Below are 13,984 nucleotides of genomic sequence, written 5' to 3' on the forward strand. Positions count from 1 at the left end.
TCTTGTCTGTTGTGCCTGTGCACTTTATCTGTTTCATCATGGGAGAGTGAGAAACGTCCTCTCGATTACTTTATATGTCTGGTGCATGTGAAGTAATTGACAATAAAGCTGACTTTGACTTTGACTTTAGTTTTTTCTTTATAATCATGAGAATATACTCCTTTAAAATGGCACTAAAACGTACTGGAACACATTTTCAAGGTGTTTTCGTTGCAGGAAAACATCATGTAAATATCCCGGACATGTGTGAACCTTCAAGGTAATTACACCCAAACCTAATGCATACAGTGCTGTGTTTCTGTAGAGTTGTCAATCCATGCCATATGATGTAGACACAGCATTAACATTAACATGATGGTGCCGCACTGTGAACTCATGTATGAGTCAGAAACCATCTGCTCTGCTGTCCATTAGCCGGACTATCACTTTGGGCTTTTACCGCTGCATTGATCAATAAGTTGGAAGGTGTAACAGCTGCTAACACTTTTTTCAATACCTTACTTTGACAAATATAAATATGGTTTTGTATAAAAAAAATAACACAAGCAGCCTTAAAGGAAGTTATAAAATAAAATGCTAGTTGGCTGATGCCAACTCTGCTTCTTTAAAATAAAATTGAGTGATTTGTATTTGGCTGATGCACAGGACCAGAATCAGTGTCTCACACACTGATTGACTGATCGATGAGAACCAGAGAGCTCCCCTGGTACTGGGGGGTCAGCTCGGGTTGCTCCATGGCGGCGGCAGGAAGCAGCCAGACGGAAACACAATGAGGCTTTTGGAGGCAGACAGAGATCCCCCCGGCCTCGCCATGGAAACTGCTGAGATAGACCTTGACCCGGCCGGTGTCACGTTTCCAGACAAGGTATTGTGTAGTCCTTTAACCCCTTCACAAGCCAATGTCGCCATTTTCATTCTATATATCTATATGCTTAATGTACAAATACCTGCGTATTCTGATTTATTATATTACTATAAAATGTGAGCATCAAAATCTGAATAATATAAAATAAAATAAAATCAGTACACCATATTTTCTAATAAATGTTGGTATCAGCTTGTTTCCTCACCTCTCCAGAGAGCTCGCCTGCCATTCCTGCAGCATCAGGTCCAAGAACTCAAAGCAGCGTCTAAAAAATAAAAATCATTAAAATACGACCACAAAGCATCAATACCATCCATACTTTTCTAAATTTAATTCAAAAACAAAACATTCCCCTGACTTTCCAATAAATTTAATAAACATACAAATAAAGTAAATACATTAAAATCAAAATATATAAATAAAACATATACATAGAAAAACAATAGAAAAATAGAAAGAAAGAAATATTAAAGAAAAAGTAAATATAATTACATAAAATAAAAAAACACATTAATACAACAAAACTGTGTAGATATCAATCAACTTAAAAAAAGGAAAAATTAAAATAACTACATAAAATAAAAATCTATAAATAAAACTGAAGTATAAAAACATTAATAAATAGATAGATTAAATATAATTAAATAAAAATAAAAATATGCCTATAAAAATGAATAAATAAAACAGAAACATGAACAAAAGAAAATATGTGTCACCTTCTGACTGCCACAGATTTGGAGGTACAGTTGCTGGTGATGATGGGGATGAGACGAGGGTTGTGTGTGTGCTGCGAAACACAAAAACCTGGAGTCAAAACAAGTTTCAATCTAAATAAAATCAAACTCTTCAAACACATTTTCTTTCTTAAAGGAGCCTGAGAATACAATTCCCATCATACAATGTGTAGCCTTCTTCTTCATCCACAATAAAAATGGTAATTCGTTCAGTCTGACAACAACTGCCCCTTTTTCTTTTTCACATGAAATGTAATTTACAGGATCAAATCCCATTATTCTGTGAAATCTTTCCAGTTATAGCTGCGAGCTAACATCATTATAATGCTGCCTCGTGAACATATTCAGTTCTGGGAATAAATCCGGACAGGACGCTGCTTTTATTTCCTATAGCAGGAATCTAAAAGTGAGTAAGGGACAGCTTCTTACTTAAATGTCAGCTTTTAAGCTCCCACAGTATCCCAACAAACACAGACATCATCATCAAGCTGCCACGTACTCTGAGGATGAGGCGGATGACGGCCATGCCGGAGGTGGCCATGACTTTGGCACTGTTGGGGACCAGGTTGAGGAGGATCGGCATGGTGGCCTCCGCCGCGTGGTCGAACCGACTGCCGAGCACCAACGACAGGTGGCTGGAGACGGGAGAGGGTGAACTGCCTCAGTGACATATTTCATATAAATATTTCATATTATATTCAGTGTAACAATAACAGCAGAGAACAAGTGATAAACAGCTGATTATTACCCGTCAATGTTGATCAGAGATGAGTTGTTTTTAGGATCTTTTTATACAGTTCTCTGTACTGTGTATTTTTTTATTTTTTAACAATCATATAGACTTAACACGCTTTGACAAATTCAGTGTTTTTTTCCTCATTGTTCTATCAGCTCTTTGGTTGTTTTCTGATGCAGGACGAGGCTGTTGATCAGACAGTATAGGCTCTGTCAATATAGTAATATAGTATTCAATGAATGAGATGCTGAGATCTGAGCTTACAACCTTAAAAATCAAGAAGGCTTCACGACCCCCTGTGAAGCTTTAACGACCCCTTGTAGGGAACCACTGTTATAGAGCACTAAAGCATGATATGGGAGTGGATAAAGCACTGTACTAGAGATAAAATGTGACACTAAATGTAACCATTAGGTGATTTTCAGAAAAGATGTATTCTCTCACTGTGTTGCAGCCCATTTGAAGGGAAACGTTTGTTTGTGGCACACAAACTGCGAGTGTTGTTTCCTCCAGATAGTCTTACCCCAGAGTGATGCAGGCCTCTCTCACCACCTGAGAGCGGAGGTCCTTGGCGGACAGTTTGAACGCCGCCTCCATGAGCCGCAGCTGCTGCAGAAACCCATCGAACTCGGCTGCGCCGGCCAGGATCAGCGAACGCACCTTCTTCAGCTGGAGGAAACAGGAAACAGCGGTCAAAATAAAGACATTTTCACCCAACCGATCCCTAAACTGAGACAACTGAGAGGTCTTACAGCTGCCACTCTGAGCTCCCAGTCCTTCTTATCGTCTGACAGCACATCTCGTATCTTCGTCATGGCCTCCTCCACCTCTCGGTTAGAGTAGATCTGGTGGAGGGCAGGAGAAGCATGAAGAAGCAGAGGAGAAAGGGTGGAGTTCTGCCAACATTATGTTTTAAAAATACCTCACCTGCACGGTGGGAACATCCTCAAAGGCCTGGATGAAGTCCTCCTCATCCACAGCTCCAGCACCAGGCCCATCCCTCCCTACAGACAGGGTGAGAACATATTCAATAAATGTATGTTACTTCGTGAACTGAAGAAGCACTACCACTGTAGAAGTTAACAGTCAGGTGGTGACCTGCAGACTTGGCGCCGGAGGCGGAGGCGGGACGCCGAAATGAACCCATGCTCACCGCCTTCCTACCGGACAACGAGGCTCCTTTGGACGAGGACGAGGAGCGGCCGCCGTCCACCGAGTCATCGTCCTCAAAGTTTTTGTCTGGAGGAGGAAGAGAAAGAGAAGAGGAACAGAGGGCTCTGGTCACATGACTGAACAACGAGTCTTCAGTAAACTCAACCGGCTGAGCGTCCCGGCGATGCGGAGAAGGCAGGCGGACGCTGGCATTTCTGCATTTTCCCCTTTAGCTGACATTCAGACATAACTCACATTCCTGCATCCCCAACGTAACGAGCTAACGGTGGCGAGGAGGGTCTCAGACACAATGCCCTGACAATAAACTGAACAATTAGTCCTGTGTTCCCAGGAAGAAGCCAAGTGACCACAGGAGAACAAAATACACATTCTGAGGACAAAGACTGCTGTAGCAATGGCAAAATAATGGTTCTCCCAGCACACTGAACTGAGCTATGATTTCAACTCATACGAAGTGTGTTCAGCCAAATGAGACTACTGATATGGTGTAATAAATAAATTACGTTACTGTTAATGAACCCAGAAGGGGCACTGATGCAATTTCAACACTGTTTATGGACCCCAGTATGCAGAAATATTTAAATACACGGGGCAAAAGTAACACTTATACTGCATGCAAAACACTGCATGGGATTAGCATAAAGTGTCTGCAAAGAGGAGACTCGTGGGTACCCATAGAAAGAGAAGACAAGAAACAACTGACAAATACCATTCAGAACATTTATCAGCAGTAAAAATGTGTGTGAAAGTATCGTTGCACTAAATCTTTATTAATCTGTGCAAACTGTGCTTCAGTCGATTGTTGGGGTTGGAAATGAAATGTATCCTCTTCATTTAGTTCAAAGTCACGCAACACAAAGAAAACCAATAACTCCTTACCGCTAAAACGCTGGAACTGCTTCGGCTTAGATTTTATGTCAAAAGCCATATTTTATTTGTGGCAGAAAAGCTGCATGCCCCCATTCAACAGTTATCTCCTGGTTGAAACAGCATTTTGACTGACGGATCTGTCAGTCTGATTTAACGTGGGTAGAAAAAGGTCCTGTACTGAATTTGTATTTCTCAGTAAATAGACACATAATCTTTTTTTTTTTTTTCCTGCCAGCAGCTTAAAGAGGCTCAGCCCTGTGGAAACGTCTCTTGTGGTGGACAACTGAGCACCACGTGAGTCCCCCCTGAGCGCAGGAATCTGCACGGCTAGCAATCAATCCTTTTTCATTATTCACAAGTCTCCACACACACACACACACACACACACAGCAGGGCACTGAGCCAACACATCAGTCATGTGCCATCAGGTTGCAGTTTTTCCTGCTCGCACGCTGAAAGCACGATGCAACAACTCTCAATATCAACGCAAGGTGAGTGTGAAGGAAAGGACACCTGTCACCTGAGGTTTAACATCAACATGACACAACAGGAGGGGAAAAGAGCACGTTAGCTCAAGAGGAAACCCCTTTAAAAGATCCACGATACACACGTTATTTGCTGCTGTGGATTCTGTGTGGTCCAATCCCCCTTTGAGGATCAATGAATGTAATCAGATCACAGGCTGGCTAAGAGGGGTATCAGAGTATATCAAAGAGCTACTGTGATGATAAAAATCAATAAAAAAGCTACATGCAACATTTCACAAAAAGGAAATAAAGGCCATGTCATCTTCAGCAAACTATATTTCTAATGCACAACCTTTCATCCAATATCAGTTTATCATTTATGATTCTATGAGTCAAATTGAAATGGTAATGAGTAAATAATGTCCCAGATTTACAGTACATAATGTTTAAGACACCAATGCCTGTAAGAAAATGTTAAACTACTGCTTATATATATTTTTGAACACCAAGATGATTTGAAACAACGCATCAAACAGATTGTTATAACATTTCTAAATTGGTGAAAAAACAGTAGGTGTGTTTAACAAGTTAATGAACAAGTAGTTGTAGCTGTGAGTATGCAGCACAAAGTCTGACAAAGGAGAGGAAAACTTTTTCTTTAAATCAAAAACTCTGATTATTAAAATTGTCAATGAGCTCATGAAATCTGCACAGAATTCCCACCCAGACTGCAGACTTTAAAGCTGATATTCAAATTGCTCTTATATACCCTTCAGCAAGAAAAACATGTGCCACAAACTAAATTTACAAGACAAACTGTTTTGTATCAACTCAGCCAGAACAAAATCAAGCCATTCAGTTTAAATGTAACCTTCATATCCTCAGTGTCCATACATCAAAGAGGCAACTCATTTCCGCAACAGGTCAGTAAATGAATGAGCAGGAAAGTTCATTTCTAGTTTATTTTAGTTCAAACTAATTCTCAGTTTCTCTTCAACTCCACAGCACACAGACTCCGTCCGGTTTTCTCCGGCTTCCTGACCTTAACTTTGCTCAGAGACAGACAACCTGCACGCACTTTCTACACAACAACTGGGCTGCGGGCAGGCCAACAAATCCCCCCGCTGTGTTTACATGCCAACACCACAGACGCATCCCTCCTGGATTTACAGCCATCATCACACCAGGCATCCCCCCCTCCTCATCTTCCTCATTCAGCTCCTGCATCCATCACTGATTACAACCTCCACCGTGAGCTCAAACCTCCCCTGCATCCAGAGGGAGAGCAGCAGCTTACAGGAGCAAATCCGCCTGCAGACCAGTTTCCTCAGCATGCCGGCACACAGACAGACGGACAGACAGACAGACAGTCAGGTGCTCCTCCAGTCGTCTGTGGTCCTCACATCTTTTCCCACTGCTGAGGAGAGAGAAGAGGGGAGGAAGGAGGGGAGTCCAGCTGCGAACCCCCTCCCTCCCCTGTCAGGGAGCATGTGCCTCAATACGCTCTTCCTCTCCGCCTTCGTCCTCTAGTTCACTTCAGCAAACGCACGCTTGCAGGACCAGGATGGAGGAAGAGGAAGGGAGGGGATGGAGACAAGTGATGAAGGAAAGGAGGAGGGAGGGAGGGAGGGGTGAGGGAGGGGAAGCAGACCAATGGGAGGAGAAGGGAGGGGTCGGTCAGGGGACAAACCCCGGTGCTCGGTCCGGAGGCGGAGCTGGTGGGCGGAGTCACAGATGAGGGACAGCTCGGCGTCATCATGACTCAGGAGGACGGGGAGGGAGGGAGAGAGAGGAGGGAGAGAAGGGAGGGAGGGATGGAGAGACACCTCTCCAGAGGAAGCAGCTCCTCTGACGACATCAATGTCAGACCTAGAGCCTCCACCAGAGTGCATCCGTCAGCCTGCAGCAGCTGGAGTGTTTTTATCACAGCAAGGTCACTGCTGCTCCACGTGTGACACAAACAAGGGAATGTATGCAACGCTGAGGCAACAGCTTCTGTTAGCACAGGGTTAGATGTGTCTAACATTCAAGCTTCTATTCATTTTAATGGCATTTATGTAAGGGGGCAGTGGAGGTTGAGTGATCTGTGAGCTTGTTACTTCACTTAAGTCTAATAAATATACTGTTTTGCTTTCATCTATATTAATTAAACACAAAATAACTTTAAACAAATGTCTTATTTCTTCTTCTTTTGTCATTTTGTGTCTAACTTTGGAGCTTATATCTGAGCCTCAGTACTGATCCCTTTATACGCTAAACCTGCAGAGAAAAGCTGTCAAACACCTGAACATGAATAAATGTTACTATGATTTGAATCAGTAAACATCAGCGATTAATTGGCCTTAGTATCTCATTGGCCTTCAATGCGACATTATCGACCCGATGTCTGAGTTCCGCGGCCAGCGTAGTTTCTCCTACGCGCTTGGAAGGCTGAGCTATATTCAAATGGTTGCAATCTGCATCTTCCCCACTAGATGCCACTAAATCCTTCATGCTGGTCCTTTAAGAGTCATTTCTGAAAGTCACCTTCCAACAATGACTCTGACATCCCCATTCGTAAACCTACTTATAAAGCTCTGATTGGCTTGGTTGTTCAGTAAACAGTCTGGAATGAGGCACAGATAAGAAGAATAGTGACTGTCGTGTTACATTGATGGTAGAAACCCCAAAGAGCTTCCTCACAGTCACTCTGCTTCATTTGACTTTTAAATGACCCTTCATGACCAGCAGCAGCTTTTAACCTCCAGCAGAACCGTCAACATCAACACATTCACATTTCATCTCCTACATCACCTACTTTCAGATTTTTTGACCAACCAATCGGATATTAATGCTGATGACATGTCAGAGACATACAGGACAGCACGTGCTTACAAACATATTCATATAAGCTCCAGTTTTAGGTGTAACACAGTTGATCCTACCAACAGACATTCCAGGACAACATTAATTAAAATGACCAAATATCCATGAAAACTAGTCTCTCAAGTTCCAGGTTCTCCAGGACCCTGAAACAGCCAGTGTGAGAGTCCCTGCTGACATCAGCTGAGAGGGAATCTCTCTCCATGAGATGGCGCTGTGAGCCTGATTTATTGTTTACCTTCACAGGTTCAGCCATTTCACCGTTCATTGTTTGACTGTATACAGGTGGGGGGAAAGACAGACAGACAGGACATACAGAAGCTGAATACAAAGCAGCAACTGATGATATCAAAGAACAAAAGAGATAGACAAAGCCTCCAAGATCCACATTTGTAAAGACATTTGTTCCTGAAGTGAACAGTATGTGTTCAGTCTTGAAAGGTACCCGTGTGAGATTCTAACTTTAGTTTAGCTCACAGTCATCCTCACCGAGGTTAATGTTAGAAGATCTGTCCCTGAAGTGACTGACGGTGAATGAAAACACAGAAAAACATATGTTTTCTTAGAACCATTCACTGCGGAGGTCAATGGCTCCCAGGCTTTAATGTAAATGATCCCAGTGAGAAGAACGTCGGCCTCAGGAGTCCATTTGTTCGACGTCTGAGGGGACGCACCACACCTTGACCTCCATAAAGGTCTCTATGTTTTAGGCTAGGGAAAGTCATTCTTATATCTATGTATCTGACTCATTTAGAGCTGAAACAATCGGTTGATTAATCCATTAACTGAGCTGAAATTAGCCGTCCATACACTGATAGAAGTTTAAGTCAATGTCTGACTGGTTCCAGCTTCTCAAATGTGAGGATTTTCTGCTTTTCTCTGTTATATGGGATTGTAAATATTTATGGGGTTCGGGTGGCTGGTCAGACCAAACAAGCACAACAATGAATCTATTTTTTAAATAAAAAATAAAGAGATTAATCGATTATAGAATATTCGTAATAATTTTATTTATATATCCCCCACCTGTCTCAAATGTAAGCTCTCAAATGAAGGCAGAATGCCAAAAAATATAAAAAACTTTCACAATCTATAATTCTATTATAAACAAAAAATGTAGAATTAAACCAAGAAAATTAAGACTTTTAAAAAACGGTCAAAAACGAAGCCGCAGAAGCCGACATTTCCTGACTTTCAGCCTCTAGTGCGGCTCGAACTCCAACAACACTGGATCCTACATTTCCCATAATGCACCTCGATAGCCTGCTTATGCTTTCCCAGCCTTTGTGAAGCTCTTCCAGAGTCACAGAAGACATCACGCGAGTAGCGCTCGAGTAAATTGTGTTTGACATGTGAAATTCAACCTTCACAATAACAACTGCTCAGATCAAACAGATAATACCAAAATCTAAGAACTGCTGGGAGTAATTGTGCGCCTCCTCTGAAAGCCAGGTCACAAGCTACTCCTCCTGGCAGCGTCTCAAAGTCTTTGGGAGCTTCGAGCCTGACGGAGTCTGACAGCTGATCCCCCCGATGCAAATTCACAAAATGACCGGGGGAGAGGTGAGGCGTTCAGGAGTGTGTTGCGTCACTGAAGAAAAGAAGAAACAAGGGAGCGTGGGAGCTCACAGCAGGTGATCTGAGAGAGATCAAATCAACCTCTGCAGATTCATCAAGTCTTTCTCTACCTGCAGCTCCACTCACACAAATGAAACACAGAAGCTTGTTTTATTCGCTTTCTGTCGCCATCAAAGCTGACAATAACATCCAATAATAATGCAGCCGCAGCTCGAAGGTGACCTGCGGACGTGAGACGCCGTTCAGCCTTTTCATTGCTGAATGAATGAAACGGGAAACACCCAACCGGCCGTTCTCCCGTACATGACAACCAGCTGGAACAACAGTGGGAGTGACGTTCCCACACAATTATCAGGCTTCGTTCGCAGCTTTCTCACCAGATTAAAACGCATTCATCCACAAGCAGGAGTCTGGAGTTACAGTCAGTGCTGAGTATTCTGTGTTTAGATGTACACAAAGTTAGGAGCGGTTGGAGTTAGACATTCTTTCACCACTAAGCCACTGGGAGTCTGAGTCACAGTTTTTATGAGTCAAAGTGATCAACAGTGTGCAGGATCAGGTTGGAGCTGACAAGCTGTATGTTTCTGCAAGGCTGTTGCATGCAGGGCTGCAACTAACATCTTTTGAAGTGTTTTCAGTCACAAAGAAAAGCAGCAAAAGAAGCTGAAACCAGAGAATATTTGACATTTGACAATTAATTAAAATTTAATAAAACACTTTCACATTGTTTATTATCCAGAAATAAAACAGGATTCTATCTATTCTATATTTCTGTCTGAGAAATAAAGGAATATCTATAATCGTAAACATTGGGAGAATTGTGAATTGTATTGACGCATGAGTGTTATCATTATTTACCTACATATAAAGGCTGATTTGTAGTCGTAGATCGGTTCTACTACGAGCCTACGCAAGTTACCTACGCCGTTACGAGCATTTATACCCGTGCATGGGTGCGTTTGTGTTGCTCTGACATATTTTACATATAATATAATCTATTATTTTCCTCTGTAATTTGTAATTTTCCTGTAAATTCCTGTAATTTTATAAACAATTCTCTGTCTGTATTGTGTATTTTTTATCATTTTTAACAATCATACAGACTTCTTTTTTGACAAATTCAGTGTTTCCTTGTCCCTAACGCTCGGCCATTGTTCTATTAGACAATTGACTTCACAGAAATGACCTAAATGCTGAGATATAGACCTACTGTGTATATTTTTAAGTTTTCTTACGCCCCTTTAAAATCAAGAAGGCCTTGCGACACCCTATGAAGCTTTGGCGACCCCTAGTGGGGGTCCCGACCCTCAGGTTGCAAACTAGTGGGTAGAAGTATAAATCAGGCTTTTGTGTCTTAAAGGGAAGAACGAATACCAACTTTCTGCATCTTTCCCTCAGATTTCAACGGGACACTGCACTAGTTAGGGCTGTTTTAAGACGTGTTATTGTTTACCTGTTTTTAGGGTCAATCGGTCTCTGTTCCTGTTAGGACTAAAGCTTTTCCTGTTTGGTATCCTTCAGTTTCTGTGGAGAGGAGTTTTCCTGTTTTGTTGTGAGTGGCGTCTTGTATCTGTGCAGAGACGATTAATCAGTGTAGAACTGCTGTAGAGGGAAGCTTTTAGTTAACACAGCTTTAAACTGTATCTCTGTATATGTGACGGGTGTGTCAGAGTCCAGCAGAATCTGCACTTATCTAAATGAACTGCATAACATAATAAGCGTTAAATAAAGCAGGAAGTGAGTCTTGGTGCAGACGTTTTCACTTTGTAGCCCTTCATCAGTGCTCTTTAAGTGGTCCGTCTACATGGAAAAAAAAATCTCTACGTTTACAAGTTTCTTCACGTTTATTTTACAGATTTTTTTCTTTCTGCATTTTTTAAATACTTATAAATATTAATAAAATGCGTGAAAATGTCCTTTTTTCACATATAAAGTTCAAATACATTTGCTAATATATAATCTATTTATTTTACAGTAATTTCTGCCGACCCAGCTGCTGGTAATAACCGTTTTTTTCACAGTGTACCACAGTGTCCTGTCTTTCTGTCCCTACACTGTCTTCATTATTCAGGAGGTTTCCAACTGTGCAACCCAAGTCCTGCTGGCAGCGAGTACCTGGCCTCGTCTCTCAGTGCCTCCCTGCAGGACCTCCTGAGTCTGTGTGACGCACGCAGCCAGGTCCCTGTTTATCAAAACCCCCAGAGCTGGATTCAGAGCGCCCAATAACATCGAAAGTGTCAGAGTTCATTCCTGAGCCTGTAAATAGCAGTTTGACTAAACAATCTTAACTCAAGGTCCACTTACTTGCCTTACCGAGAGCTTTCAACCACATTCTTGAGTACAGACGGTAGTAATGATTACGTGACCGGACCTTCAGTTCCATGACGAGGACGAAGCAAACAACTTTGTTCACAGAAGAAGACGGCGTGGTGCGTCTAAAGAATCTAGTAAGTGGAGCTTGAGTTCAGATTATAGTCAGAAGCAGTTAGTTTTAAGGAATTTCCAACATTTTAAACTTGCTGCTATAGCAACAACCATCTTTAAGACAATCGTCCCTTTATTTGGGTTTATGCTTTAGACCAGATTGTTGTGTGAAATGTCTGGTGTGTAATTATGTCATCTTGGGTTCAAGTTCTGTACAAGTCCTCTAAATTGTTCAAAAGACACATGTCACATGTAACATTTACATGTAACATCACACAGATCCCAACAAGCAAAAAATGACATTATTAGCATTTTCTATAAACTAAAGTTTAACTGATGTTCAGCTGAATTAAGCTACTTGGTTCGTACCAAAGCTGACGATTCATATTGTTGCAAAAACTCACCGGTTTAAGCTTCTCAAATGTGAATATTAGCTGGTTTTCTGCTTCCTCTATGACACTGAATTGAATAACTTTGGTTTTTGACTGCTGGTTGGACAAAACAACGATTTAAAAATATCAACTTGGGCTCTAAGAAAGCTAGAGAAAGTGAATTGTTATTGAAAATAAGCAGCCCTGGTTTGAACGAGTGACACAAACCGAATAGTGGAGATATTGTTCAAACACCTCCAGGCTGGTTGTCTTTAATGAAAGTATTTCTGGGTGTTTGTTTCATTTCTTTAATTTTGTTTACATAGCATTTAGAAATAAGAGGAAATTGCCAAATTGCTACTTTCACTACAAAGACTACATACACGGGTCAACTTCTGTGTTAGCTACTTGTATTAACTTACTTTTAAAGTAGCCTAGAGAGAGACAACATTCCCCCAGTTTCAGCAGCCCTTCACTGGTTTTCTTGTCCACTGTATACTTTTATTACTACCTCTAAGTCAAGAAAAGTGCGACACAAATAAAGTTATTGTTAATCATTAATCATTATTTTAGACTTTTTATTTAAAATCTCCTTTGTGAAACTGAAACTGAGCCTGAATATTTCACCTATCATGACAGCAAACAATACAAAATACCAGCAACACTGACAAGAATGTAGGTGGAAGTTTCCAAAAGGTGTTCCTCAATGTTTTTCTACCAAAATAACCTGAATTATCTAAATATTCAAGTCAATCGTGTAGAAGATGATATAATATGGCGAAGACCAGCAGCAGGATTATACGCATCGCTGAGCTTCAGTTACTTGTGGCATTCAGATCCCAATTATGATCCCAGTGCAATTACAAAGGCTTACGAGCACAAAGAGTCGGGTAATAAACAGTTTCTACGTCAACTAAACAGAGAGCCAAATATTCTCTCTGTTAACCTTGCAGATTTTTACCTTGAATTAAAGATGTACTTCCTGTAGGTGAAGAATTTTCCTGCAGCTTGGCTTTGCGAGGCGATACCCTCCCCTGTGGATCTACTGGAGGAGAAACAGTGTCGTCCTGACAGCGACCCAGAGCCGATGCACTGCTGCCTGCCTCCTCCCTTCCCCTCCAACCCGGTCTTGTGACTGTAGGGACGACAGCTGACACCACTCCTACAAAATAAGAGCCCTGGGCTGCCGGTAAAGAGGCGGCTCTTTCATTTTCTCAATCTCTCTCTCCTTGATTCTCAGTTCTGCAGTTTGCTTATGTTATCCATGTGTTGCAGACTCTCTTTTCCTTTGTCTTCCTGTTTCTTAGTTTATCATTCTCTCTCTGTGTCCTAATGTAGTTTCAGTTTCTTATGACCTCTTCTGATTCTCTGCTTTTTTCCTCATGTCTATTTCTCTCTCATATCGCTGTTTTCCAGGTCAGTGTGATGCTTCCCACTCGCCTGCTCAGGTGACATTCACAGCTCTGTCAGCTGTCAGTGACTGCTGGTGCATTCAAAGGCTGCTGAACTGTTTTTTTCTTTGGTTTTTAACCCGCGTGCAGACACACGATCTGAGGCAAACTGAGCTTAAATGCACTAAAGATGATGCAATGAACACGCTGTGGAAAAACGCGATGTCAACTGCTACCACAGAAATGAGTAGGCCAGTAATCTCACCATCAGGTCATGTGACTGTGTGAGTACTCATTTGTCAAGTCCAAGGACTCTGAGCTACTTTTAATGCAAAATGCAAAACTTCCTGCTTTTAACCTGTGAACTACCTGAAATGTTTAATTGCGAAAAGGTCACATAAGGACATGATACAAAACCGCAAAGAGGCCTGCTGAAGCTCCTCCCTTCGTGCCAGATTATCTACGTGACAAATTCATGTTTCCTCAAAGAAAGGTAGCCCCGCCCTAAAGCAT

General features: G+C 41.7%; 1 protein-coding gene and 1 long non-coding RNA gene across 2 annotated transcripts in view; one reads left to right on the top strand and one right to left on the bottom strand.

Moving 5' to 3' along the window:
• The window catches only part of LOC118339692 (CLIP-associating protein 1-like), a gene marked incomplete at its 5' end in the record, with an annotated part of 38,104 nt that overhangs the window by 18,904 nt on the left and 5,216 nt on the right, over nt 1-13,984 (bottom strand). The window contains 7 exon segments of the mRNA XM_035677391.1: nt 1,071-1,130; nt 1,582-1,652; nt 2,099-2,234; nt 2,859-3,004; nt 3,088-3,180; nt 3,263-3,339; nt 3,434-3,574. Of these exon segments, the coding sequence (XP_035533284.1) occupies nt 1,071-1,130; nt 1,582-1,652; nt 2,099-2,234; nt 2,859-3,004; nt 3,088-3,180; nt 3,263-3,339; nt 3,434-3,574 (724 nt within the window).
• On the top strand, nt 9,024-13,978 carry LOC118339909. Its single transcript, XR_004797337.1, has 3 exons — nt 9,024-11,732; nt 13,069-13,269; nt 13,497-13,978. It is a non-coding gene; the product is annotated as an uncharacterized LOC118339909 (long non-coding RNA).

This window comes from Morone saxatilis, unplaced genomic scaffold, assembly GCF_004916995.1.
Source record: "Morone saxatilis isolate NCDOM2014 unplaced genomic scaffold, NCSU_SB_2.0 Contig6, whole genome shotgun sequence".
NCBI classification, from domain to species: domain Eukaryota; kingdom Metazoa; phylum Chordata; class Actinopteri; family Moronidae; genus Morone; species Morone saxatilis.